This window comes from Erythrolamprus reginae, chromosome 2, assembly GCF_031021105.1.
Source record: "Erythrolamprus reginae isolate rEryReg1 chromosome 2, rEryReg1.hap1, whole genome shotgun sequence".
NCBI lineage: Eukaryota > Metazoa > Chordata > Lepidosauria > Squamata > Dipsadidae > Erythrolamprus > Erythrolamprus reginae.
Window position 1 is genome coordinate 11,493,933 of NC_091951.1, and position 22,987 is coordinate 11,516,919.

General features: G+C 45.0%; 1 protein-coding gene across 1 annotated transcript in view; it reads right to left on the reverse strand.

The window, feature by feature from the left end:
* The window catches only part of TAP1 (transporter 1, ATP binding cassette subfamily B member), a 36,437-nt gene that overhangs the window by 4,615 nt on the left and 8,835 nt on the right, over positions 1 to 22,987 (reverse strand). Inside the window, exons 3-11 of the mRNA XM_070737046.1 lie at positions 20,347 to 20,461; positions 19,758 to 19,888; positions 17,110 to 17,315; positions 12,679 to 12,876; positions 10,048 to 10,176; positions 9,738 to 9,926; positions 6,635 to 6,808; positions 5,221 to 5,380; positions 3,799 to 3,935 (exon numbers count right to left, since the gene is read on the reverse strand). Coding sequence (XP_070593147.1) covers positions 3,799 to 3,935; positions 5,221 to 5,380; positions 6,635 to 6,808; positions 9,738 to 9,926; positions 10,048 to 10,176; positions 12,679 to 12,876; positions 17,110 to 17,315; positions 19,758 to 19,888; positions 20,347 to 20,461 — 1,439 coding nt within the window. The remainder of the gene's footprint in view (positions 1 to 3,798; positions 3,936 to 5,220; positions 5,381 to 6,634; positions 6,809 to 9,737; positions 9,927 to 10,047; positions 10,177 to 12,678; positions 12,877 to 17,109; positions 17,316 to 19,757; positions 19,889 to 20,346; positions 20,462 to 22,987) is intronic.

A 22,987-nucleotide genomic window follows, 5' to 3' on the forward strand; every position in this document is an offset into this window, starting at 1 on the left:
CCACTGACCTTCAGATCTATAGTCAGCTTCAGTGGCCTGCAGTACAGCACTCTACCTGCTGCGCCACCCCGGCACAGTTCCCATAAACATCACAACTTCTATAGATAGTGTGGCAATTTATTTACCCCCAACAAGTTATTTATTCCCAATTAATTTCTCCCCAACTTCTGCACTGACTTGACACTGGGGAATTCTGGGAGTTGAAGTCCACACATCATCAAGCTGCCAAGGTGGAGAAAAGTGCTGTCGGTGTTGTGACCCGTCAGCAGCCCGTGCAGCTGGTAGTAGAAGTGATGCGTGAGTGGTCTGTGCAGATGGCACCCGAGTCAGACAGTGAGGAGGCTGGCGAAGTTCAACCAAGGCCTTCAGAACCTACAGCACCTCACAGCAGTGATGAGGAAGAGGAGGAGAACCCTCTTCTTAATGCACAAGCACGCAGAGCTGCCAACAGGCAGGAATGACTACTCAGGAGGAGGTCTCCTCAGGCGTAGGCTTGGGGCTAAGTGGCCACTCCCCAAGACTAATTAAAGAATGACAAAGACAAAAAAACTCTGCAGCAAACAACTCCTTTGATAGTTTGTTCCTGTGCCTCTTGTTTGGAAAACCTCTGCTCGGCTTATCTGTTTTGGCTTAGATTTTGTGGACTTCTTTTTTTTTTTTAGAGTGATTTTTAAAAAAAAATTCTTCTCCAATCACGTGTACAGAAAAAAAGATACCATTCATTTCAGTATAACATTTTTACAATTTCGGTATGCACAGATTAAACCAATGCCACCTCCTGACGATTTAACATCTGGACCAAAAATAATTATTCCAATTCCTCATATGATTAAAAAAAGTAAAAAAAAAAAGAACTGTATACATTTTAGGCTGTTACTATTCTTAATCATATCGAATTAATTAGATCAAAATCTTTCAATTTTCTCAAAAATATCCTTTTTGTCAACCTTCCTGCGATATCCAGGACTAATTACTTATCTTTGCATTATGATGTCCTGGACTTATGCCAGCCTGTTAATGCCGTAAAATTAACAGCTGGTTTTTTTCAAGAAAAGAGTGACTTAAGATTTGTGTGTGAATACTACTAAGCCAGTTTATTAATGTTCTGTCTTGCACGGAAGCCAGCCAATATTTAGCCCCAAATTAAAAGCCAAACACAAAGGTTTCAAAATGAACAAGGGTCTATTTACAAGGATGTTGTTGAACTGAACAAACACGAACCAACACAAACGGCTTTCAACTGCGAAAATCCAGATGTGAGGCCAAGTTGATAAGATAAAGTCCCGCACAGTTGCTTCCTGAGCCAAAGATTATTTACAACAAATTAATCCTATAAATGTCCAGTCAATGAAGCAGTGGAAGTGATGTCCCGGTGCCTGGAGGTTGTTGGGGCCTGGATGGGTGTCAACAGACTCAAACTCAACCCGGATAAGACGGAGTGGGTGTGGGTTTTGCCTCCCAAGGACAACTCCATCTGTCCGCTCACATTAGAGAACCATCTTTCAGCTATGGCGAGGGGGGCGTTTGCCCAGGTTCCCCTGGTGCACCAGTTGCGGCCCTATTTGGATCGGGAGTCATTGCTCACAGTCACTCATGCCCTCATCACCTTGAGGCTCGACTACTGTAATGCTCTCTACATGGGGCTATCTTTGAAGAATGTTCAGAAACTCCAGATCGTGCAGAATGCAGCTGCGAGAGCTATCATGGGCTTCTCTAAGTATGCCCATGTTACTCCAACACTCCGCAGTCTGCATTGGTTGCCGATCAGTTTCCGGTCACAATTCAAACTGTTGGTTATGATCTATAAAGCCCTTCATGGCACCAGACCAGAATATCTCCGGGACCGCCTTCTGCCGCACGAATCCCAGCGACCAGTTAGGTCCCACAGAGTTGGCCTTCTCCGGGTCCCATCGACTAAACAATGTTGTCTGGCGGGACCCTGGGGAAGAGCCTTCTCTGTGGTGGCTCCGACCCTCTGGAACCAGCTCCCCCCAGAGATTAGGATTGCCCCCACCCTCCTTGCCTTTCGTAAACTCCTTAAAACCCACCTCTGCCGTCAGGCATGGGGGAATGGAAACACCTCCCCTTGCCCATGTTGTTTTGGTGTATGATTGATTGTGTGCTTGTTTTTTTATATATATTGGGGTTGCTTTTAGGGACTTTTTAACTTAAAACTGTAATTTAGATTGCTAAATATTAGATTTGTTACTATGTACTGTTTTTGCCAGTGTTGTGAGCCGCCCCGAGTCTGCGGAGAGGGGCGGCATATAAATCCAATAAATCTAATCTAATCTAAATGTCCAGAACTGTAGCAAGGGTTATCAGGCAAAACACTTTTCATGGGGTCTTCTCCTTTGGAGGCACGAATGTTGGCTTCTTGCAAAGAGCACCTCCCAACTCCTCCCCCTTATATACTTTCTAGGAGTGTAGACTATGCACAGCTGAGCTCACTTCCTCTTTCTGAGCTTACTTAACTGTTCCTGCTTCCCTTGCATCCTTCTCACCCATACATTCAGGATCGGGTCCATTATTTCCTCTTCTCCCTCCTCAAACCCTGGCAAGTCCCCAGTTGGGGGCTGCAAATCCCCAGTTGGGGGTTCTATAGCCTCTGTAGGCTCCTCACACCCAGACTCTTCCTCCTCCTCCAGGTCGCTGTCTCACTCCTCCGATAGCCGTCCGTGCCCAGATGACCCCAGTTCATCAGGCTCAAAGTCCGTTGCCAGAGGGCCTGGCTGTGAGCCAACCACAAGAATTAATAGTGGTTAATCAATTAAATATAGGTTTGAACAAACTGTGTGGGTGCTACATTTTCTCTGATCCGTAGCTGGGGAAAAACAACTGATACAGGTAGAAAATTTCATTTAGTGACCATTTGAAGTCACAATGGGGGCTGGAAAATGTGACCTTTGACTATCTACCTACAGGGGGTGGACAGAAAAATGGAAACACTTGACTTTTTGGCATCATAATGTTTGAACATGTTCAAATCAATCAAATCTTGACATATTTTAATGGTTTTTTAAATTCTGTTATTTGCCATGTTTTCTTAAACTACCTTTTTTTTTTTAACAGAAATTTAAGGAAATTGGTTATAACTTAGAAATGGCAGACCTCTCAGACTTTCAAAGAAGCCAAATTGTTGGTGCTCGAATGGCAGGCGCTAGGGTCACAGAAAGTGCCCGAATGTTTGGCGTTTCAAGAGGTAACGTCTCAAAAGTCATGACTGCTTTTGAAAGAGAAGGGAAAACATCCTCAGCCAAGCACAGGTCTGGTCGAAAGTCGAACTTGTCTGAGAGAGGCCGGTCGGACTCTAAAGCAAATTGTTAGAGCGGATCGCAAGACCGCAGCTCCTAAAATCACTGCAGAGCTCAATAGACACGTACAGAACCCAGTTTCCACAAAAACAGTTCGAAGGGAGCGTCACAAATCTGGATTCCACGGAAGAGCTGCAAGGTCTTTTCATTTTTTTGTCCACCCCCTGTATCTACCACTCTATCTCTAACCTTTATTATTTGGAGCTGCAAATCCTGCAACACCGCCTCCCTTCCCTCCACCCCCAATAAAGAGCCTTCCTGCGGAACCTGGATGGGGGAGGGTTGGACTCCGTTCCACTTGCTACTCCAACTCCAGCTGGGCCAAGCAGGAAGAATTCTTGCTGTGGTTTAACAGAAACCCCACAAAATTCTTCTGAAGTTAGGCCACTTCCTCTTCCCTTTCTCACTTTGCTGCTTTAATTCCGTCCATAATTCAACCTCTCAGAAAACTTCTGCCTTCCCCCCTCGTGCCAGGCTCTCTCACCTGCTTTTGGCTCTCTGTGTCCAGGGCGCTGGTGGCATCATCTAAAATCAGCACTTTGGGGTTTCGGATCAAAGCCCGGGCGAGAGCAATCCCTTGCTTCTGCCCCCCAGAAATTTGCTTCCCGGCTTCTCCAGCATCTGCAGGAAGAGACAAAAATGGAGGCATTTTGCAATCAGGCCCTCCCAAGCTTCCTGCTTATCCATTTTAATTCTAACAGCTGCTTCAATAATCCCACAACAGCTTAATTCTGGAGTAGTGACCCTGATATTAACTATTTACTAAATCTGCACTACTATTACTAGTAGTTTTTTCTCATCATTCCTATCACCCATTTCCTCCCACTTATGACTGTATGACTGCAACTTGTTGTTTGTATTCTTAGGATTTTTATTAATATTGATTTTTTCCTCATTGCTTATTTGACGCTTAAATGAGGGGTTTTTAGATGTTTTTTAATATTAGATTTGTTTACATTGTCACACTGTTTTATTATTGTTGTGAGCCGCCCCGAGTTTTCGGGGAGGGGCGGCATACAAATCTAATAAATTATTACTATTATTATTATTATTATTATTATTATTATTATTATTATTATTATGCATGCGTGAGTGCCCACACCCATAATTCAATGCCTTGGGAGGGCAAAAACAGTTCCCCCCGCCCCTTGGAGGCCTTCTGGAGGCCAAAAACGGCCAGTTTCCCAACTTCTGGTGGGCCCAGTAGGCTTGTGTTTCATCTTTCCCAAGCTCCAAAGGCTTCCCTGGAGCCAGGGGAGAGTAAAAATGCCCTCCCCATCCCCCCAGAGGCTCTCTGGAAACCAAAAACTCCCTCCCAGAGCCTCTACGTGAGCCAAAAATCAGCTGACTGGCACCCACATGCATGTTGGAGCTGAGCTAAGGCAACAGCTTGCGTGCCAGCAGATATGGCTCCGCATGCCACCTGTGGCACCCGTGCCATAGGTTTGCCATCACTGGTGTAGGGAGGGGTCGTTGAGGGAGGGGTCCTTTCCGGCTCCCTACAAGGAAGCACTTGTGCACCCCCTCCTCAAGAAGCCTTCCCTGGACCCCGCTGTATTTAACAACTAGCGTCCTGTCTCCAATCTTCCCTTCATGGGGAATGTTGTTGAGAAGGTGGTGTCACTCCAGCTCCAACGGTCCTTGGATGAAGCCGATTATCTAGGCCAGTGTTTCCCAACCTTGGCAACTTGAAGATATTTGCACTTCAACTCCCAGAATTCCCCAGCCAGCATTTGCTGGCTGGGGAATTCTGGGAGTTGAAGTCCAAATATCTTCAAGTTGCCAAGGTTGGGAAACACTGGCCTAGATGACCTATAAGGTCCTTTCCAACTCTAATCTAATCTAAGCTTCAATCAGTCCCAGACGTCCTGCAATCAATCTCTGGGTAGAAGACGCTGGTTCCTACTTGTGTCGTAGCCGTGGCTCATTGTGGAGATGAATCGATGGACTCCCACTTGCTGAGTAGCCTGGATCACCTTCTCTTCATTTTGCCCCTCCAAGCCATAGGCAACATTCTCATGCAAGGATCCGGCAAAGAGTACGGGGTTTTGGCTCACCAGCGCTACCTACCAGGGAGGGAAAATAACAGGGCAGTTCGTTATTCCAAGCAGGATTTATGGGGATGCCAATCAAAGCAACATTCATTCCCCCAACTTTGGAAACTGTAATACAGGAAAACATCTCTCGGAAATTCTCAGCCATCCAGGTCACGATTGTCCCAAAAGTGTTTTTTTCCCCCCCAAGAGAAGACTGGACTTGATATTTGAGAGAATATTCAAGCCACTCTGAGTGTCCGGAGAGGAGCGGCATACAAATCTAAATAATAATAATAATAATAATAATAATAATAATAATAATAATAATAATAATTCAAAAAGATTGCACAGACTGACTACAAGCATAGACATGATGCTGTGGCACAGATGATCCACTGGAACTTGTGCCGGAACTACCATCTACCAGTGGCAAAGAACTGGTGGGATCATAAGTCCGAAAAAGTGGTCGAAAATGAGCAAGCAAAACTACTGTGGGACTTCCGACTTCAGACTGACCGAATTCTGAAGCATAACACACCAGACATTGTGATCGTGGAGAAAAAGAAAGTATGGACCATCGACATCGCAATCCCAGGAGACAGCAGAATAGAGGAGAAACAGCTAGAGAAATTAGTGAAATACGAAGATCTAAAAGTCGAGCTGGAAGATGTTTCAGTTCTCATCCAAGATGCTTCTTCACTTCTTTGAAGGAGTTTCTTGGATTGAGAACCAAAATATTATTATTATTATTATTATTATTATTATTATTATTATTATTATTATTATTATTATATTTTATTATTATTATTATTATTATTATTATTATTATTATTATTATTATTATGTCAGTACAACACAGCAAACAAGATCACTATGATGGATTTTGTATTTCATCACAAGTCGGGCGCTTCCCAAGCCCCTAGGACTGCGTGATGTAGCAGCGAATTATGTTTGCCGATCCCAGTAAAGCGGCCTTTTGCAATTGACAGGTGGAGATTTTGTCAATTCCAATGGTTTTCAAATGTCCGCTGAGATCCTTTGGTACTGCGCCCAGCGTGCCAAGTACCACTGGGACCACTTTCACTGGCTTATGCCAGAGTCGTTGCAGCTTCTCCTTCTTCTTCTTCTTCTTCTTCTTCTTCTTCTTCTTCTTCTTCTTCTTCTTCTTATTATTATTATTATTATTATTATTATTATTATTATTATTCTTATTATTATTATTATTATTATTACTATTATTACTATTACTATTACTATTATTATTTACTTTATCGCATCCCTTACCTTTTGATGCAGGAAATGATGTTCATATTTGCTTAGCTCCTCGCCGTCCAGCAGCACCCGTCCTTGTTTGGGCTCGTAAAACCTTTGGAGCAAGGCCACCACCGTGCTCTTCCCAGAACCGGAAGGGCCCACCAGGGCAGTCACAGTATCAGGAACCAGCTCCAAAGACACTCCCTGGAAGAAGAGAACACCGCGTGCCAATTCTACCCAACTTAGATGCAGTTATTCATACCGCAGTTTTGGATGGGAGGGGACGGCGCTTCAACATGCTCACAGCGGGACCTGATCCTTGAATAGACCTCCTCGCCTTTGCTGCAATTGCCAATTGGCTTATTTCTACCTCTGAGTAGACGCAGGACCGCCTTCCGCCGCACACCTTCCAGAGACCAATTAGGTTGGCCTTCTCCGGGTTCCGTCAGCTAGACCAGTGTTTCCCAATCTTGGCATCTTGAAGAGATCTGGACTTCAACTCCCAGAATTCCCCAGCCAGCGAATGCTGGCTGGGGAATTCTGGGAGTTGAAGTCCAGATCTCTTCAAGTTGCCAAGGTTGGAAAACACTGAGCTAGACAGTGTTAGTTGTCGGGGCCACCTGGGAGGGACTTCTCTGGGGCCATTGAGTAATGGTACCATCTAGACCGGCCAACAGGATATGAATGATTTTTATTTTTATGGATTTGTAAACTGTTTTTAATTGTTGTATGTCGCCCAGAGTCCAGAAGGAATTGGGCGGCCTATAAATATAAACAAACAGACAAACTATTGACCAAAATCAACTTCCAGGCCCCGTATAGAAGTCTTTAAAAAATAAAGCTTCCTTAAAGATGAACACTTTAAGGAAACATTGTACTTTAAAGAAGCATTATACTTTTAAGGAACACTTTAAGGAAGCAAAAGTTTTTAAAAGTTTTTAACATTAGATTTGTATGTATGTATGTGTGTATGTATGTATGTATTAGATTTGTATGCCGCCCCTCTCCGCAGACTCGGGGTGGCTCACAACAACAATAAAACAATGTACAACAAATCTAATACAGTAATGTAAAATTCACTAAAAACCCCTTATTAAAAGCAAACATACACACAAACATACCATGCATAAACTGTATAGGCCCGGGGGAGATGTCTCAATTCCCCCATGCCTGACGGCAGAGGTGGATTTTAAGAAGTTTACAAAAGGTGAGGAGGGTGGGGGCAATTCTAATCTCCGGGGGGAGCTGGTTCTAGAGTGTCGGGGCCGCCACAGAGAAGGCTCTTCCTCTGGGTCCCGCCAAATGACATTGTTTAGTCGACGGGACCTAGAGAAGGCCAACTCTGTGGGACCTAACCAGTCGCTGGGATTCATGCGACAGAAGGCGGTCCTGGAGATATTTGCTATATTGTATTGTATTGCTGTTATGTTGTGTTATGCTGTTATATTATATTGTATTGCTGTTATGTTGTGAGCCACCCTGAGTCTTCGGAGAGGGGCGGCATACAAATCTAGTAAATAATAATAAAATAATAATTATATGGACAGATGTGGGTTTCAATGATTATCCCAGAGAGGAATCATGGAGTTTTATCTCCTAATCTTAGCTACATTGTGGTTTCCTCTGGCTACAACATACCCATCGAAGTCAGTAGATGGCACACAAGATGAAGAATTGGTTACCTTTAAACTCGGCTAATTAAGTTGTGTAAATTCAACCCATTTGACTAGTTTGTAGATTCATGTATTGGTTTAACCTAGATAATCAGGGCTATTCAGTAATAGAGTTAACTGATCCCAGGATGACTACAGAATTATAGCATTTAGACTTATATACCACTTCACAGTGCTTTACAGCCCTCTCTAAGCAGTATACAGAGAGTAACCATATTGCCCCCAACAATCTGGGTCCTCATATTACCAATAGAGCCGGGGTGGCGTAGCAGGTAGAGTGCTGTACTGCAGGCTGACTGTAGATCTGTAGGTCAGCGGTTCAAATCTCAATACCGGCTCAGCCTTCCATCCTTCCAAGGTGGGTAAAATGAGGACCTGGATTCTGGGGGCAATAGGCTGGCTCTGTTAAAAGGTGCTATTGCTAACATGTATTGTAAGCCGCCCTGAGTCTAAGGAACAGGGCGGCATAAAAATCGAATAAATAAATAAACCTTGGAAGGATGGAAGGATGAGTCAACCTTGAGCGTACTGAGATTCGATCTGCCAAACTGCTGGCAGCCGGTGATAGAAACATAGAAACATAGAAGACTGACGGCAGAAAAAGACCTCATGGTCCATCTAGTCTGCCCTTATACTATTTCCTGTATTTTATCTTACAATGGATATATGTTTATCCCAGGCATGTTTAAATTCAGTTACTGTGGATTTACCAACCACGTCTGCTGGAAGTTTGTTCCAAGGATCTACTACTCTTGCAGTGAAATAATATTTTCTCACGTTGCTTTTGATCTTTCCCCCAACTAACTTCAGATTGTGTCCCCTTGTTCTTGTGTTCACTTTCCTATTAAAAACACTTCCCTCCTGAACCTTATTTAACCCTTTAACATATTTAAATGTTTCGATCGTGTCCCCCCTTTTCCTTCTGTCCTCCAGACTATACAGATTGAGTCTTTCCTGATACGTTTTATGCTCAAGACCTTCCACCATTCTTGTAGCCCGTCTTTGGACCCGTTCAATTTTGGCAATATCTTTTTGTAGGTGAGGTCTCCAGAACTGAACACAGTATTCCAAATGGGGTCTCACCAGCGCTCTATATAGCGGGATCATAATCTCCCTCTTCCTGCTTGTTATACCTCTAGCTATGCAGCCAAGCATCCTACTTGCTTTCCCTACCGCCTGACTGCACTGTTCACCCATTTTGAGACTGTCAGAAATCACGACCCCTAAATCCTTCTCTTCCGAAGTTTTTGCTAACACAGAACTGCCAATGCAATACTCAGATTGAGGATTCCTTTTCCCCAAGTGATCCCCAGAAGTAGCTACAGTACTGCACTCTAACCACTGCACCACCGAGGCTCTTGACTAGAACTCAGTCTTGGGTAGTTCTCTTTGTATCTATTCTTGAACCCATACCCAAGGTGTTGTGACCCCCTTCTGAGAATCCAGTTGCCACCACCAACCTTCAGCACTAGAGAGTTGCCATTGTTGGGGTAGGAGAACGAAACATCTTCAAGCTTCATGTGTCCCTTTAACTTTGTAGGCGCCAAAGTTCCTGAAGGCTTAATTTGGGGCGTCCGGTCCATATACTCAAAAGCCTTTTCTGATGAACCTACAGCTTTTTGTACGTTGGGGTAGGAATGAAGGAGGACCTAGGAGACACAGGAAAAAGACACTGTGAGATGGGGGAAACCTTTTGAGGAAGGATCTTCACTCCTCTCTGGGCTTCCAGGCCCCTTCTAACCCTAGTGCTGGGCCACTCACAAAACTTACCCGCACCACTGTGGAAAGCTCACTCTCTTGCAGGACAAAGGTAACGAGAGTGCCACCAGTCAATTTCCCTTGGGTGACCAGGTATCCCCCATAATAGAGAATCCCCACTTTGAGTGCCAGCTGTAAGATCTGGAGGAGAGAAAAAATTCAGGGATTAGTGTGAAACTCCTTGGATCCTTGGGTTTTAGAATGTTTTTAGACTAAGATTTCTATATGTTTTGGATGTATTTCTATTGTGAGCCACACTCTCTCTGAGGAAAAGGGTGGCATTGAAATCTAATAAATAAATAAAATAAATAAAATAAATAAAATAAATAAAATAAATAAAATAAATAAAATAAATAAAATAAATAAAATAAATAAAATAAATAAAATAAATAAAATAAATAAAATAAATAAAATAAATAAAATAAATAAAATAAAATAAATAAAATAAATAAAATAAAATAAAATAAAATAAATAAAATAAATAAAATAAATAAAATAAATAAAATAAATAAAATAAATAAAATAAATAAAATAAATAAAATAAATAAAATAATAAATAAAATAAATAAAATAAATAAAATAAATAAAATAAATAAAATAAATAAAATAAATAAAATAAATAAAATAAATAAAATAAATAAAATAAATAAAATAAATAAAATAAATAAAATAAATAAAATAAATAAAATAAATAAAATAAATAAAATAAATAAAATAAATAAAATAAATAAAATAAATAAAATAAATAAAATAAATAAAATAAATAAAATAAATAAAATAAATAAAATAAATAAATAAATGATGGCAATGTGATGCCGCGAGTTTGACACCCGTACCTTGGTTGGAGGGCAGGGGGAGGGAGGGAGGGGGAGAGAGAAAGAGAGAGAGACATACAGACAGACAGGGCGGGAGGATAAGGTAGATTAAATAAATAGATACTGTAGCTAGCTAGAGATAGATAGATAGATAGATAGATAGATAGATAGATAGATAGATAGATAGATAGATAGATAGATAGATAGATACTGTAGATGGATGGATGGATGATAGATGATAGATAGATAGATAGATAGATAGATAGATAGATAGATAGATAGATAGATAGATACATACATACTGTAGATGGATGGATGGATAATAGATAGATAGATAGATAGATAGATAGATAGATAGATACCGTGTTTCCCCGATAGTAAGACCATGTCTTACTTTCTTTTTACCCCCAAAAGCCCCCCTATGTCTTACTATCGGGGTATGTCTTACATTGGAAAAAGTTTTGCATCTCTACTTTGGGTCGGGTGCTTATGCTTGTGTTTAAAGGGAAAGAACTTAGTATTGCTATCGGAATTCTCTCGACGGGGAAGGAGGCTGAACCGCAGATATAACGTTGGGAAGAAGGTGCAAGGAATCGCGTGGGGGGGGGGGATAGCGGCGGTGGTTTGGATTAAGCGATCCCCCAAAAGGATGAACTCCAGCCTCGGAAGGCCGATGGCTACGAAATTAAGGCTTTTCTTTGAGAGAGAGAGAGAGAGAGTGGGGGATAGTTGTCGTCGGAGCGCTAAAGACCAGGGCAGAGAAAGCGAGAGCTGCATGCGGGAGAAGCAGAGGAGGAATCAGGCAAGCCGAATGGGAATCCCTCCCCTGCCCTCCCTCGCTCCATTCCCCGCCAGCAACTCCTCCGCAAACCCACCTCTACATCCTCGCTCTGCAAGTGCCGAGACAGGCGGACCACATTGCAAAGGGCTGCCTCTCCTGCCGCCGCTGCTATTGCTAATGCCCGGGGCTGTAAGCAAAACCCGGACCGGACTCACACAGAACAGGCTCCCATTCGGCTTGCCTGATTCCTCCTCCGCTTCTCCCGCATGCAGCTCGCGCTTTCTCTGCCCTGGTCTTTAGCGCTCCGACGACGACTATCCCCCACTCTCTCTCTCTCTCGAGGGAAATCCTTTGTGCCTTGCGGCCGAGCTCTCCCACCTGCTCGGCGGGTCATCGGGCTCCCCCCCCCGCAATACCGTGTTTCCCCGAAAGTAAGACATATGTCTTACTTTCGGGGTATGGCTAATATTAGCCGACCCCCCTGAAACCCCCCATATGTCTTACAATCGGGGGGGTCTTACTATCGGGGAAACACGGTAGATAGATAGATAGATAGATAGACAGACAGAGATAGATAGATAGATAGACTATCTATCTACGTACCTACCTACCTGTTCTACTCTGCCTATCTACTCCATCTCTATCTATATATCTATCTATCTGCCTGCCTGCCTACCTAACTACCTTTACTACTGGTTCATGTGCACCCTTTTGCACCCAACACACTTCTGAGCAAGTGCAGAAGCATCCCGGGCAGGTGGGCAGTGCCTCCCGCTGGCAGCACTACCAGTTCTTACAACTGGTCCGAACCAGGAGCAACCCACCACTACCTACCTACCTACTCTATCTGCCTACCTATCTGCTCTCTCGCTCTCTCTCCCTCCCTCCCCTTCTCTCCTTCTCTAAAATAGTCAGCCCTACTCACTCTGGAATCACAAGGCTCCATGTGTCACACAAAATCTGACATCGTCCTTTGGGTACCATGTTCGCTTTCCCAGGAACCCCAAGCATTGCTCCCAACCTCTCCACCCAGGTTTGCATCCTTGCCTCAGGAATCCATACGGAGGCACCATAGGCCACGGCCTCCACCTTGTTGAGTTTGTAGGTCTCTTGCAACTTCTTTTCGTAACACCGGGCAGCTCCATCCTCGTTGGCAAAGCTGCGGACGGTGGAGATGGCCTGGAAGGTCTCCATTGCGACTTCGTTGGCCTTGGCTAAGGATTCCTGGACCTTTGTGGCCAAATTCTGGAAGGAGAGAGAGAAAAAAGAAAAAAATAACAATGTTTGTCCAAAATGGATTAGGTCAAAGGGACTCAATCTGGAGCCCCAATTGCGAATGGGTTGCGAGTCCCTCTTGATGAAGTTGGACTTAGGGGTTCAGGTGGGCTTGTTTCTCACGTACCTGCCTCCCAGCTACGTGTCAAAAGCCCTGCCTGTGCTGCTCGAGGAGGTAGCTGGGTTGGCGGTGGAGTTCCCCAGACTTATTGTTCTGGGGGACTTCAACCTGCCGTCACTCGGCGAAGCCTCTGGACTGGCACAGGAGTTCATGGCCACCATGACAGCCATGGACCTGACTCAAGTAATACAGGGTCCGACTCACGAGGGGGGGCACGCACCCGACATGGTATTCCTCTCTGAGCAATTGAGTAATGGTCTGAGACTAAGGGGCTTAGAAGCATTGCCTTTGTCATGGTCAGACCATTTTCTACTACGGCTTGACTTCCTGGCTCCAATCCTTCCCCGCAGGGAGGCGGAACCAATTAAGATGTTCCGCCCCAGACGCCTGATGGACCCAGAGGGCTTTCAGACGGCGCTTGGGGTTATTCCAGATGCACTCGTCCACAGTTCGGCGGAGTCTCTTGCGGAAGCCTGGAACAAGGCTGCAGCGGAGGCTCTTGATCGGATTGTGCCTTTGCGACCTCTCCGCGGCGCTAGACCCCATAGAGCTCCATGGTTCAACGAGGAGCTCCGGGAGTTGAAACGCCAAAAGAGACGTCTAGAGAAGCGATGGAGGAAGAGTAAGTCTGAATCTGACCGAACACTTGTAAGAGCTTTCATTAAGACTTACAAAGTGGTGCTCAAGGCGGCAAGATGCGCGTATCATACCGCCTTGATTGCATCAGCGGAATCCCGCCCGGCCGCTCTGTTTAGGGTGACCCGCTCCCTTCTTAACCAGGGGGGAGTTGGGGAGCCCTTACAGAGTAGTGCCGAGGATTTTAACACGTTTTTCGCTGATAAAATCGCTCAGATCCGGGCGGACCTTGACTCCAATTGGAGAACAGAGTCGGCTGACAACGAGTCAGTTGAGGTGACTGGGGCCCGTACTTGTCCATCTGTCTGGGAAGAGTTTGATCTGGTGACACCTGATGAAGTGGACAAGGCCGTTGGAGCTGTGAGTTCCGCCACCTGTTTACTGGATCCGTGTCCCTCCTGGCTGGTTTGGGCCAGCAGGGAGGTGACACGGAGCTGGGTCCAGGAGATTATCAACGCTTCCTTGGGGAGGGGATCCTTCCCATCATCCTATAAAGAGGCGCTTGTGCGCCCCCTCCTCAAGAAGCCTTCCCTGGACCCAGCCGTACTTAACAACTACCGGCCAGTCTCCAACCTTCCCTTTATGGGGAAGGTTGTCGAGAAGGTGGTGGCACTCCAGCTCCAGCGATCCTTGGAAGAAGCCGATTATCTAGGTCCCCAGCAGTCGGGTTTCAGGCCCGGTTACAGCACGGAAACTGCTTTGGTCGCGTTGATGGATGATCTCTGGCGGGCCCGGGACAGGGGTTTATCCTCTGTCCTGGTGCTTCTTGACCTCTCAGCGGCTTTCGATACCATCGACCATGGTATCCTTCTGCACCGTCTGGAGGGGTTGGGGGTGGGAGGCACTGTTCTCCAGTGGTTCTCCTCCTACCTCTCCGGTCGGTCGCAGTCGGTGTTAGTAGGGGGTCAGAGGTCGACTCCGAGGTCTCTCCCTTGTGGGGTGCCTCAGGGGTCGGTCCTCTCCCCCCTGCTATTTAATATCTACATGAAACCGCTGGGTGAGATCATCCAAGGGCATGGGGTGAGGTATCATCAGTACACTGATGATACCCAGCTTTACATTTCCACCCCATGTCCAGTCAACGAAGCAGTGGAAGTGATGTGCCGGTGTCTGGAGGCTGTTGGGGCCTGGATGGGTGTCAACAGACTCAAACTCAACCCGGATAAGACGGAGTGGCTGTGGGTTTTGCCTCCCAAGGACAATTCCATCTGTCCTTCCATTACCCTGGGGGGGGGAATTATTGACCCCCTCGGAGAGGGTCCGCAACTTGGGCGTCCTCCTCGATCCACAGCTCACATTAGAGAACCACCTTTCAGCTGTGGCGAGGGGGGCGTTTGCCCACGTTCGCCTGGTGCACCAGTTGCGACCCTATCTGGACCGGGACTCACTGCTCACAGTCACTCATGCCCTCATCACCTCGAGGTTCGACTACTGTAATGCTCTCTACATGGGGCTACCTTTGAAAAGTGTTCGGAAACTTCAGATCGTGCAGAATGCAGCTGCGAGAGCAGTCATGGGCTTACCTAGGTATGCCCATGTTTCACCAAAACTCCGAAGTCTGCATTGGTTGCCGATCAGTTTCCGGTCACAATTCAAAGTGTTGGTTATGACCTTTAAAGCCCTTCATGGCACTGGACCAGAATATCTCCGAGACCGCCTGCTGCCGCACGAATCCCAGCGACCGATTAGGTCCCACAGAGTGGGCCTTCTCCGGGTCCCGTCAACTAAACAATGTCGGTTGGCGGGTCCCAGGGGAAGAGCCTTCTCTGTGGCGGCCCCGACCCTCTGGAACCAACTCCCCCCGGAGATTAGAACTGCCCCTACTCTCCTTGCCTTTCGTAAGCTCCTTAAGACCCACCTGTGTCGTCAGGCATGGGGGAACTGAAACATCTCCCCCGGGCATATACAATTTATGAATGGTATGTGTGTATGTATGTGTGTTTCGAAATGGGGGTTTTTAAAAATGTTTTTTAGTAGAAATTTAGATTTGTTGTGAATTGTTTTTTGTTTTGTTTTTTTTGTTTTTTTGCACTTTGTTGTGAGCCGCCCCGAGTCTGCGGAGAGGGGCGGCATACAAATTTAAATAAACTTGAAACTTGAAACTTGTATCAACTCTATTACCCTTAAACTCTGGAGGCAACTTTGGATGTGACCATATTAATTAATATTAAATAAGATAAAGTTCAGCCGATAGCTACAAATCCATGTTGTTCACTCTGTAATAATACACAAATAGTCCTCGACTTGCAACCATTTGCTTAGTGTCTGTTTGAAGTTACAATAGCACTGGAAATAGTGATGTGACCATTTTTCACATTTATGACCACTGCAGCATTCCCCTGATCATGTGATCAAAATTCAGGTGCCTGGCAACCAACTCATATTTATGATGGTCACAGTGTCCTTGACTCCCCCCAGAAATGCTCCATTTCTGAGTTAGACAACATGCCCAAACTGATTTTATGGTATTACGGCTTTTATCCCCAGGAAAGGGTCCGCAACTTGGGCATCCTCCTCGATCCACAGCTCACATTAGAGAACCATCTTTCAGCTGTGGCGAGGGGGGCGTTTGCCCAGGTTCGCCTGGTGCATCAGTTGCGGCCCTATTTGGACCGGGACTCACTGCTCACAGTCACTCATGCTCTCATCACCTCGAGGTTCGACTACTGTAATGCTCTCTACATGGGGCTACCTTTGAAAAGTGTTCGGAAACTTCAGATCATGCAGAATGCAGCTGCGAGAGCAATCATGGGCTTCCCCAGGTATGCCCAGGTTACACCAACACTTCGCAGTCTGCATTGGTTGCCGATCAATTTCCGGTCACAATTCAAAGTGTTGGTTATGACCTTTAAAGCCCTTCATGGCATCGGACCAGAATATCTCCGAGACCGCCTTCTGCCGCACGAATCCCAGCGACCGATTAGGTCCCACAGAGTGGGCCTTCTCCGGGTCCCGTCAACTAAACAATGTCGGTTGGCGGGCCCCAGGGGAAGAGCCTTCTCTGTGGCGGCCCCGACTCTCTGAAACCAGCTCCCCCCAGAGATTAGAACTGCCCCTACCCTCCTTGCCTTTCGTAAACTCCTTAAAACCCACCTTTGTCGTCAGGCATGGGGGAACTGAGATACCTCCCCCGGGCCTATACAATTTATGTATGGTATGTTTGTATGTATGTCTGCTTAATAATGGGTTTTAAAAAATATTTTAAATTGTAAATTATTAGATTTGTCATGAACTGTTTTATTGTGTTGTGAGCCGCCCCGAGTCTACGGAGAGGGGCGGCATACAAATCTAATTAATAATAATAATAATAATAATAATAATAATAATAATAATAATAAACGTTATTTCTAGTGCCCTCCTCAGCGGTCTGTGGGACATTAGCCTTTGGGCCTTGGGCCTCTCTACCACAGACACCTTGAATGGAGTTGAAGGGAAGCTTTCCTCACCTGGTAGAACTTCCCCAAGAAGTTCGGCAAGAGCAAGATGAAGGGTAAGGTCACAATGACGAAGGAGGCCAAAGGCACAGAGATCCACAGCATCATGGCAAAGTAGCAAATGCCCCGGAGCAAGTACCACATCATTAGGCTCAATTCTTGTGAGAGGGATTCGCTCATGGTATCGATGTCGGACGAGATGTGGGAAGCAATGTCACCTGTCAATCAGAACAAGTTTATTTATTTATTTATTTATTTATTATTTAGATTTGTATGCCGCCCCTCTCCGCAGACTCGGGGCGGCTCACAGCATAACACAACAATTTATAACAAATCCAAATATAATTTAAAATATTTAAAAGAACCCCATTTTGCTAACAAACACACACTCAAACATACCATACATAAAATGTACACGCCCGGGGGAAGTGTTTCAGTTCCCCCATGCCTGACGACAAAGGTGGGTTTTAAGGAGTTTACGGAAGGCAGGGAGAGTAGGGGCAGTTCTAATCTCTGGGGGGAGTTGGTTCCAGAGGGTCGGGGCCTCCACAGAGAAGGCTCTTCCCCTGGGGCCCGCCAACCGACATTGTTTAGTTGACGGGACCCGGAGAAGGCCCACTCTGTGGGACCTAATCGGTCGCTGGGATTCGTGCGGCAGAAGGCGGTCTCGGAGATATTCTGGTCCAGTGCCATGAAGGGCTTTAAAGGTCATAACCAACACTTTGAATTGTGACCAGAAATTGATCGGCAGCCAATGCAGACTGCGGAGTGATGGTGAAACATGGGCATACCTAGGTAAGTCCATTTGAAATTACCGTATGTCAAATGGTAGAAGCATCTACCAGCTGTGGTTTTTTCGGTACCCACCTGTCGGGTTGACCACCCCATCTTCTTTTTATTTTTTTAAAAATGATCTTTATTAGGGTTTTTTGTTAAAAACAACATAAAAAACAAACATACAAAAAATAGATAAAACAAAACAAACACAGAAATAACTGGTCACTTTTACAGCTTTTGTGAAGTATTTCTAAATCTATTTCCTAATTACAATATTCTTGTTTTTATTTTAACATTTGTCAATACAGTGTTCCGTCGATTTCCACGGGGGATGTGTTCCGAGACCGCCCACAAAAGTCGAATTTCCGCAAAGTAGAGATGCATAAGTAAATACAGTACACCATTTTTGGCTATGGACAGTATCACAAGCCATCCCATAACACTTTAAATCCCTAAATTACCATTTCCCATTCTCTTAACAACCATTTACTCACCATTATTACTGGTACTCACCATTGAATAAGACACTTAGTGATCCTGACATTTATAAACATAATTATTTATTAACAATAATTTTTTTTTGGTTACTTATTTGCAAAAATTATTAGTTTGGCGATGACATATGACGTCATTGGGCGGGAAAAACCATGGTATAGGAAAAAAAAACGTGCAGTATTTTTTAATTAATATTTTTTGAAAAACCGTGGTATAGGCTATTCGCGAAGTTCGAACCCGCGAAAATCGAGGGAACACTGTATTTATCTAAATCTATCTTTAAAAAATGGAATCTCGTAATACAGTGGTACCTCATCTTACGAACGCCTGTTCTAATGAACTTTTCAAGATACGAACCCGGTGTTTAAGATTTTTTTGCCTCTTCTTCCAAACTATTTTCACCTTACGAACCCAAGCAGCTGCTGCTGGGATGAAGGGGTTTCTTTTTTTTTGCTTTTTTGCTTTTTTGAAGAAAGAAAAGGGAGGGCTTGGAGAAGGAAAGATTTTGCAGAGAACAACGTGCTTGCAAAGGCACTGAAAGGGTGTCTTTTGAAGAAAGAAAAGGGAGGGGCGGCTTGGAGGAGGAAAGATTTTGCAGAGAACAGCTTGCTTGCAGAGGCACTGAAACGGTGTCTTTTGAAGAAAGAAAAGGGAGGGGCGGCTTGGAGAAGGAAAGATTTTGCAGAGAACAACGTGCTTGCAAAGGCACTGAAACTGTGTCTTTTGAAGAAAGAAAAGGGAGGGGCGCCCCCCTTGCCTTTCTTCCTTCCCACTCACCCTTTAGCCTAGCCTTGCTTCTTCCACCCGCCCCCTTTAGCTGCTCCTCCCTGCCCTCTGTTCGCCTCCCTTCTAAAGTTTGGGATTTTCCTGAAGGATTTGCACACATTATTTGCTTTTACATTGATTCCTATGGGAAACATTGTTTCATCTTATGAACTTTTCACCTTACGAACCTCCTCCTGGAATCAATTAAGTTCGTATGATGAGGTACCACTGTATATTTTCTACATCTGTTCCTTCCATTTTACTTAAATATAAAGCACTTGTTTATCATAGGAAAAGAGAGTAAGAACATTTTCATCATGACTAGTCCTTATTTTATAACCAAATTTGAAGGTTTATATTCTGTTTTAACCATGTATACCGTTTTGTCATCGGAGGTTTTCAGGAAAGGCCTCTGTAGTCAAGAAATGGGTCGCCCTCAGAGGGCTTCTGGAAAGGCCTCTGCAACCAATAAAAGAGGTCTGGATCCATCCTTATAAGTTGCAGAGGCCTTTATGGAAGGCCTCTGACAGTGAAATGGAAACCAGGAGGCATCGGACGGATCAATCCAGATCTCGTTTCTTGGCTTTTGTGTGCATGTGAGAAGGGAATGCCGAATCCTTTACCTGTCCGATTGGTGCTGAAGAAGCCAATCTCCTGGCGCAGAATGGACTTGAAGACAGAGCCCTGGAAGCGGGTGTGAAATCTGTTCATAACTGTATTGTACAGGAAGTCGCAGAAAAACTCTGTTGTAGCACTGAGAGGAATTGGAAAAGAAATAGCTATCATGATTCCACACACACAAAACACATTTCTGAATGCATACATTTGTGATCCAACTTTTCCCTACTACAGTAGTACCTCTAGACACGAGCTGCTCCACATGCGAGTATTTCAAGTTACGAGCTGCGACACAAGCAAAATTTCTGTTCGACACCTGAGCTCAAATTCGGGATACAAGCCGAGCGTCCACTAGGTGGCGCAAGAATTCCATTTTTTTTCCAGTTATCTCCGCGAAAAGCCAAATCTAAATGCATTTGTTCGAGATACGAGATGATCGACATACGAGGTCGGCTCTGGCACGAATTAAACTTGTATGTCGAGGTACCACTGTATTGTGACCAAAATGCATTGCCAAATTTGTGGATTTCCAGTGATACCGCAGGTGCAAGTTTGCATTTAAAAACTAACCCAGGTAATTTCTCTTCATCATACCTGGCCAGAGTGAAACAAGCCATCATATACAGAGCATTCTTGAAGACCGAGGCTTCTTCCTTGCTTATGAGCAAGTCTGTCACCTGCCCAGTATAATATGGAATTGCCATTTCCCCTGAAAAACAAACATTGAGAGAGATTGAGAGAGAGAGAGAGAGAGAGAGAGCATGTACCCCAATAGGAAGTTGCAATTTATTATTTATTTATTTATTTATTTATTTATTTTATTGGATTTGTATGCTGCCCCTCTCCGTAGACTCGGGGCGGCTAACAACAGTAACAAAAAACAGCATGTAAATCCAATACTAAAACAACTAAAAAACCCTTATTGTAAAACCAAACATCCATCCATACAAACATACCATACATGAATTGTAAAGGCCTAGGGGGAAAGAATATCTCAGTTCCCCCATGGCTGACGGCAGAGGTGGGTTTTAAGGAGCTTACGAAAGGCAAGGAGGGTGGGGGCAATTCTAATCTCCGGGGGGAGTTTGTTCCAGGGGGCCGGGGCCGCCACAGAGAAGGCTTTTCCCCTGGGCCCCGCCAAACGACATTGTTTTGTTGACGGGACCCGGAGGAGGCCCACTCTGTGGGACCTAACCGGTCGCTGGGATTCGTGCAATGTTCGTTAAACATCAAAAGTCGTCATCAATCCCTTTCTTCAGGGCCGTTGTAACTTTGAACGGTCACTAAATGTACCATTGTAACTCGAGGACTATTTGTAAAATACAGTGAAATCTACAGACAAGTGAGGAAGGGGGGAGAGAATTGCAAGCAAGGGGAATTGCCTTCCAAGCCTTCTCATCAACATGAGCAGCCAAGTTACTATTAAAAAAAGAAAGAAAGAAAGAAAAATGTTGTGGGCCTTTTCCACAATTTCTGGGTGTTTTTCATTAAAGCAAGGGGTCATTTCTCAAGCTATTGTACCAGCCAGAAAAGTAAACTTGTACCGAATTTATGAGTCTGTTGTTCCATGCATTCCTTTATTAATGTAATGTATTTTTACCCCACGGCAATCAAAAAGATTCTTAGTTCTCTTAAATAGAATAAACAACCCACTCAGTATAGTAAAAAAACAACAACTAGCAATCCTGAATAAAGACAGTACAGTGGTACCTCATGATACGAACCCTTCGTCTTACGAACAACCCGAGATACGAACCTGGGGTTCAGAAATTTTTTGCCTCTTCTTACGAACTTTTTTCTTCTTACGAACCCGCCGCTGCCGCTGCTGAGAAGCCCCGCCGCCCAGCTGTCGCTTTTTGAAATAGCCGGGGGGCTTCTCAGCGTCCTCCTGAACCCGAACGCCAAACCCGAACTTCCAGGTTCGGCGTTCGGGAGGCTGCCGAGAAGCCCCCCGGGGCTTCCCAGCGGCCTCCTGAACCCCGGGGCTTCCCAGCGGCCTCCTGAACCCCGAACTTGGAAGTTCAGCAAAAGTTCAGGTTCGGGAGGCCGCTGAGAAGCCCCACCGCCTGGCTGTCACCTTTTAAAACAGCCAGGGGGCTTCTCAGCGCCCTCCTGAATCCGAACGCCAAACCCAAACTTCCGGGTTCGGCGTTCGGGAGGCCTCTGAGAAGCCCCCCGGCTGTTTTAAAAGGTGACAGCCGGGCAGCGGGGCTTCTCGGCTGCCTCCCGAACCCCGAACCCGGAGGTTCGGCAAAAGTTCGGGAGGCCGCTGAGAAGCCCCGCCGCCCGGCTGTTGTCTTTTAAAACAGCCGGGGGGCTTCTCAGCGTCCTCCTGAACCCGAACGCCAAACCCGAACTTCCGGGTTCGGCGTTCGGGAGGCCTCCGAGAAGCCCCCCGGCTGTTTTAAAAGGTGACAGCCGGGCGGCGGGGCTTCTCAGCGGCTTCCCGAATGCCGAACCCGGAAGTTCAGGTTTGGCGTTCGGCGTTCAGGAGGCCGCCGAGAAGCCCCCCGGCTGTTTCAAAAGGTGACAGCCCGGCGGCAGCGGTTTTTTGCATTTTTTTTTTTTCGTTGCACGGATTAATTGATCTTACATTGTTTCCTATGGGAAACAATGTTTCGTCTTACGAACTTTTCATCTTACGAACCTCCCCCTGGAACCAATTAGGTTCGTAAGACAAGGTATTACTGTATTAAGCAAAAACTGTGGATTGCTAAAAACAACTGTAATATGGTGTTCAGGGTTGGGCAGTGACAGGCTTGAAAGTAACAAGCTTAATATTTAATTTTAAAAATGCTGATGGGTTCACACCCACATTATGAGTTTCAAAGCATTTTAAAAACACTTTTGGAAATTAAAAATGTCCCTCCCTGCTAGCCTGATGTGGATACTTTGACATTTTTACTGCTGTTTTTATTAATTTATTTCACTCCAACTAAGATTACATTTCCTTTCTCCCCCCCCAACAAAAGCAGAAATAAATCCTTGTAAAAATCCCTTTCCTCCCTCTGCTGATACTTACAATGGTTGCTTTGAAAGAAACAAAATAAAAAATAAAAATTGGAGGCCCTAGCTTAGACAGCCAAAGTCACATTCCTAAAGTCCAGAGGAAAATAATAAGGAAATCAGAAGTGACCTGAATCTGTATAGAAGAAATGTGATACAGGAAAAATGCCTGAAATCACAAATACGTAGGACGTCTGTAATTTTTTTTTTAATTAACACATTCAGAATT